This window comes from Euphorbia lathyris, chromosome 2 (assembly GCF_963576675.1).
Source record: "Euphorbia lathyris chromosome 2, ddEupLath1.1, whole genome shotgun sequence".
Classification (NCBI taxonomy): Eukaryota; Viridiplantae; Streptophyta; class Magnoliopsida; order Malpighiales; family Euphorbiaceae; genus Euphorbia; species Euphorbia lathyris.
In genome coordinates this window covers 26008383-26014719 of record NC_088911.1, presented here as the reverse complement: position 1 = coordinate 26014719, position 6337 = coordinate 26008383, and the positions used below count along the sequence as shown (strand labels likewise).

The following is a 6337-nucleotide window of genomic DNA, read 5'->3' as shown; positions in this document are numbered from 1 at the left end:
GTGTTGTTTGGTTAGGAGAGAGAAAGTGAATTTTTAGTGAGAGAAAGCTCCAAAAAAATATGATTTTCGAAAATAAAAAAATGTGGTTTCATGCTAAATGTCGTTCTGAACAACTTTAATTCTTGAATTTTTTCATTTTGAGGTCGTTAACGGTCATCACTATTATTATCTAATTTCAATTTTTTTTCTTAAATTTAAATGTCAATTCATTTCCAAAAAAAAAAAATTAAATGTCAATATATATATATATATATATTCAATATGAAAAATAATATAAGTGTTTACTTTTTGGAATTTTACATGACACATATACTTGATATTTTAGTACACAAATAATTCTAGTTAGTATACTCGTTACTACTGCACTACTAATTTAGCTCCCATATAGAAAATATTGCAATCTTAAATATAACGTTTACGAGTTGATGCAATTTCAAACCTAGTTGATTAAAAAATGAGTTTTTTTTTAGTGACCAAAACGGTAGAGGTTCCAGTGAGGATAGAACAAGAAATTACACATAAAAGATCTCATTTTCGTCAATTAAGCTTGAAAATGTACCAATTGATAAACGTTAGGCTAAAAATTGCAATATTTTGTTTATGAATGATAATTGCTCTCTCCTAATAACCATATGACTAAATTAGTACCTTATTCCTTGTGATAAAAAAAAAAATATATATCATTCAGCTTCCAACTTAAAAATGTATATATAAGGGGCCCAAATTTATCATCTCGCCCCGGGCCTCTAAAATGTCAGGAACGGCCCTGTGCTAGGCCCTTATTTTGGAAATTGCATGTACTCTAAAAAGGGGACGAAAACTGAATTATTGACAAACATTGAAGATTTGTTTGGTCAGAATTTGTAAAATGTATGCTGCAATAAAAAAAGATTGGCAACCAGCGAGACAAGGAAATGGCACATTTTAAACAGAATGACTATATGATGATGCTAGTAGTAAGAATTATTGACTAATGTGATTCAACTCTGATTTTGTCCATTCAAATAAAGGCAGCACACCAGATGATCATCCTTTACTACTAAATCAGCTTTCGCAAACCGCCAACACTATGAACATGGAATTTCACAAAGTCAATGACAATATAGAGCATATCATTTAGCAGTTCAATACATTTTCAAACCTGTTCTAAATTCCCACAAAACAAATAAAACAATGAGCTTCCTGAGTTGACAATTTCTTACCAGCTGTATATCGACAATGACATTCGACAAATAGCACCGCATGGAGATTGCTGAATTAGGTTACAAGGTGATCAGTTGGTTTGAAGTTTCATTGACCTCGGAGACTTCCTCATCTGGATTTCCCCAGCCTAGGTTCACGGCCAGGTCTTCGACAGCTACCTTGATCACATCACTCCGAACGCCTATATCAGTGGCGTATCTGCTCATACAATACATTCCAGCTGTTACTGTTGCAACACCAACAGGACTTGGCATTAGCAACTTCAGAGGGGACGAAAGAAGAGCTGCTAATGGAGCACCAATGACAGAAGAAGCTTGACCACTTCTTCCAACACCCAGTTTGTCCATTATTAGAAGGCCTGATTTACAGTACATAGCGAAATCCTCGCAGTTGTTCTGAAAAATGTCGTAATTTCCAAATCCGTTTTGAAGAAGATACATTGCTCTGTGGATAACTGTGCCTGATGGATCAGATGGTGCAGTAGTACATGTGCCTCCGCGTACTTTCACTAGAAAGACAGAGGGAGGTACCCCATATTCGAAACGGAAAAGAGATCCTTTTCCCAAGAAGCAGTCTAAGCAGGTGAGGACTACCCCGCTGTTGGGTTGCCTGAATCCGCAGTCAGGAATTTCACATGATGATGCCACATTTGATTCGTAAACATCAGATATATCAGAGCTTGAATTTGCAATCTGCCTGGGTCTAAAATGGACCACCTTGCTTCCACCAACAAAGACACCTAGACATTCAATTGATGATTTTTGTTAGTTATGTTATGTTTCCCTTAGGACTCTTGCATATAAATAGGATGCACAAGAATTTTCTAATAAAACCCTTTTGTGTAAATTCTGTTTCCTTCTAAGACTTTCAAGATTTATTATCATTATCAACAAGGGCAAATAAAACATTGAGAATAAAATTTTAGGAGGAAGAAATACTGAACTTGGATTATGCTTGTTATACAATAAAGAGTAAGATGTAACAGAAAATGTTACTTTGAATATGGAAGACCGAGCATGACAATTTAAATTTACCCATTCCAACATGGAGAAGCTGCACCTGCTAACTTATTTTACAATTTAGATCATTTAACTTATCCATACCATCAAACATGATAAAATAAGGTTAACAATGAGATGAAATCCAGTAACAATCATTTAAAAACAATATCACAGAAAAATAACATCTATAGATATTAATCTATTATTATCACGCCAAAATGAGTAGAGTAGGAAATTAGATCTGTTTTGAGCTAACCTGGAAATCCATAAATTAACATTTCCAGCTCCCTTTATTTAAGAAGTCTCCTATAAAATAGCTGCATCTTAAATTCAAAATAACCACATAATACATGTACAATTTGAAATGCTTGGAAATGACCAGATCCACTAGTTTTCCAGTTTAGGAAGATGGAGTGGAAACACATCATGGCACATTGAAAGATGATCTAAGTAACTCAAGATGATTAGCAGGGAGTCCGATAACTAATCATGCCTCCAAAAACCAAAATAGGATTTAATTTATAGGTAGGCTCAACAGCTAAACTACTGTGGAAGAATAACTTCCATAAAAATCAAATAGAAATATCAGTAACTGTAACTGTAACTGTAACACAAATATGTCGCTCAAGTTACCAGCATCAACAGCACATGTCTACATTGCTATAATTATCTGGGCATCTTGAAGTTCCTTGAATTTTCACCACCCCCAATTAATAACAACTGTGTTGCACGGACACCGGGAAACTTTATTTCTAAAACATAGCCTTAAAAAAAACATAAACTGAAACGGATACGGACCCAAAACGCAGAATAACAACAATAATCAAGTCTGTATCCCCACCAACTGGGGTTGGCTAAAAAATATACGGATTCCATGACTACGATCTTTTGAGAGACTAAAAGTTGCATGTCATTGTTAATATTTGTCATTCAGTTCAATCTCGGTGTTCCCATTATGTTCTCAACCATTGTTACTTGTATTCCCTCTGTCATTGAATTCACACCAAACTCAAAATAAGACTAACATACATATACCACAACCGCACCAGGCCACATTGATCAGTAAAATACAATGTACAACTGGTCAAATTATTGTCCTAAACCATTTTTTTCTTCTTCTATTCGCATGCAAATTCTTAGAGGTTAGTACAGAATCCGTTTGTTAATCCCACAAATTCAAACCCACAAGACATCCTTATGAGGTATTTGGAGCAATTAAAAGAACTCATTAAACATAAATGGACAAGATTGACATCTCTATGTATCTTTCTTCATAAGTATCTGTTAAGCCAAAAATCATAAAGCAGAGGGAAAAACAAAAACCTAAGGCCTAAAGTCCTCTGCGTGACTGACAAGGTCCAGTTCAATTTTGCGATAGGAAGTTGAAAAAATTGCTGGAAAACCAACCTTGTCTTCACATTTCACTGAATTTTTTGGGGGAAAACGGTAATACTCTCCACCAAAAACGATATCATTCGCATATTTATAATTATCGTCAATCTCCAGACATGAAAAATTGACAAGATACCAGAGAGAGAGAGAGCGAATTAAACGTAGACCATTGGTTAACACCTTTAGAGAAATCAAAGAAATTTTAACTAAAATTCAAAACGAATCAGTTCATTTCTATAACATTATGATCAAATAGATGGAAACGGTAGCCATGGAACCAAATTTATCCCTAAAAACGGTAATCATAGAAAGGGATCCACATTGCGAAATTGTAAAACGGAGGAGAGATATACCGTGATGAGAGTAAGTGAAGACAGCTCTGTAAGTATAGATGTGATCCCCAGGTCTGATTTCACTTCTCTCCACTTTATGGCTGAGCAGACCCATCTCCGTCACTGCCGCTGCTTGGTTTTGTTCACTCACTTGTAAATTTACACTTCCCAACAATCGCCACCGCTAATCATACCATTTCAGAGTTTCAAAGTGAGCTAATAAAAAACGCATATAATGTTATATATTGCGGAATAAATATGATTGGCCTTCATCGCTATCTGCTCAACGACCTTTACCATCTAAAAACACGTATGCAACGTAATTATGTTCTTTTAAAAAATTGATTGATGATCTGCTGTTTATTATTGCTCTTGACTTTCCGAATGAAGGGTAGAACTGGAATTAACTATATATTAGTTATAGAAATGTAATCTTATAATGTGAAGTATTAACGTGTAATTAATTTGATTCGTTATCTGATATGGTAATCTAGGCATGATTTCAGAAGAAGACAAAACAGGGAAAAGCAATGCCGTTTTCCTTGGGTCCAAAATATGGAGATTTCAAATCATTAATCATATACTTAGGATTCTTTGCCTTGTTCTTAAGTGATTCCTTCTGGTTTATGGCCTACCACCACTTTCAATACTTAACAATCGGATAAAGTCTAAATGTGTCGTCAAAAAATGCATAATTACCCTAATTATCCCTAATATACAAAATTGACATTTCATTGGTTAAATAATCTACTAATATATCAATAACTATCTGTCAAATAACGGGCGTTTGGTTCGCACATGGATAACAGAATTGAATCAAGAAAGAGAAACAATGAGAAATGAATGGAATGACTCTGAAATCCCTTCTTTGTTTGTTTCAGTTCCACAAATGGAATGATATACTCATGATTCCCTTCGTGACTGTTTGGTTCAAATGAGTTAATAAACTAGAATTGTATTTTTAACAATAATTTCTATACATACATGTGTCTATATTAATAAATTAATCACATGTAAATATAAGAATGAAAATCAATTTATTCGACTATTAAAATCAAAAGACAATGAAACAGAAGAAACATAAATAAAATAAATCAAAGAAAATGCATAAATATTCTATTTTAAAAATGAAATAATTATTTTAAAATAATTAAAAATAAATACCAAAACCGAATAATATGATAAAAGAAAAATAACTGTCAAAGTTATTTTTCAGGATAAAAAAATAAAAACAAATAAGTATAAGGATCAAAAGTGACATTAGTCTAGGGATAAAAAAAATAAATAAATATGAGGATCAAAATAAAAATTAGTCAAAAATATTTTTTGAGAATAAATAAATGAATAAATAATATATAAATATTAGACCTGGCAATTATCGTGTTCGAGTCGTGTTTGTGTCGTGTCATTTCGGGTTCGTATCACAAAAGAGTAAACCCAAACCCAACCCAAAAACTTTCGTGTCAAAGTCGTGTTAACCTGTTCGGGTTAGTGTCGATTTCGTATCGTGTTTTCGGGTTACATGTAATTTTGTTATGCATATATATTAATAATAACTCTTAAAAATATAAAAAGATATGGTACTGTTTTTAAACGTTTTATATCATTTTTAGATTAGTATGTTAACAATAATTATCGAAAAGTTCGATAATATCATGTTAGAGGGTCATGTAATGTGTTTATAACAATTTAGGAAATTCAAATCAATATTTGCAATTAATAATTATAATTTTATTATCTTTATTAATAAAGTGACATAAAAACACGAGAGAATATAACAATAATTTTCAATATCCATGCCAGTTTCGTGTTTTCGGATTGACACGAAAATGACATGAAAATTAGCGTGTCATTTCGTGTCGTGTCATAAAACCCTAAACACTAACACTAAAAAAGCATGTCGTGTTCGTGTCGTGTCATCGAGTCGTGTGTCGCTTTGCCGGGTCTAATAAATATCTTGTCAAAAAAAATAATATATAAATATAAGGATCAAAAGTAAAATTAATCCAAGGATTAAAAAGTCAGAATAAATAAATATATGGACCAAAATAAAAATTAAAAACAAAATAGAGACTAAAATGAAATTTTATAAGGAGAGTAGATGTTTAAATTAGTGAGAATGAAGGAAAAATGAATGGAAAACCTTAGGCTTTGATTGGACGAGAGGTTTTGAAGGGTTAGTAAGGGAGGAGTTTGGAAGGGTTAGTGAAAATCCTTGTTTGGAAGATTAAAAAATATGAGGGTAGGGGTTTTGAAGGGTTGATGAAAGGTTTTGAAGGGTTCAAAATCAATAAGTTTTTAATAGATTTTCAACCCACCAAATCGGTGGGTTTGGAAGGGTTTTGATGAACCCTTACCTTTCTCCAAAATAAGGGTAAGGATAATACTCTCTCTCCCCCTCCTTCCCCT

General features: G+C 33.0%; 1 protein-coding gene across 1 annotated transcript; it reads right to left on the bottom strand.

The window, feature by feature from the left end:
* Positions 1 to 1049: 1049 nt before the first annotated feature.
* LOC136217455 (protein LEAD-SENSITIVE 1) lies at positions 1050 to 4250 on the bottom strand. Its single transcript, XM_066004054.1, has 2 exons — positions 3950 to 4250; positions 1050 to 1942 (listed from the first exon to the last, which is right to left on the bottom strand). Exons 1-2 carry the CDS (start codon positions 4041 to 4043, stop codon positions 1263 to 1265), a joined length of 774 nt encoding a protein of 257 aa, XP_065860126.1. The 5' UTR covers positions 4044 to 4250; the 3' UTR covers positions 1050 to 1262.
* Positions 4251 to 6337: the final 2087 nt, after the last annotated feature.

Bases quoted from the DNA above. Each gene is read 5' to 3' on its own strand.
- LOC136217455 (XM_066004054.1), bottom strand. From the start codon at position 4,043: ATGGGTCTGCTCAGCCATAAAGTGGAGAGAAGTGAAATCAGACCTGGG. The intron at 1,943-3,949 runs GTATATCTCTCC...TTGAATGTCTAG, and splicing joins CTTCACTTACTCTCATCACG to GTGTCTTTGTTGGTGGAAGC.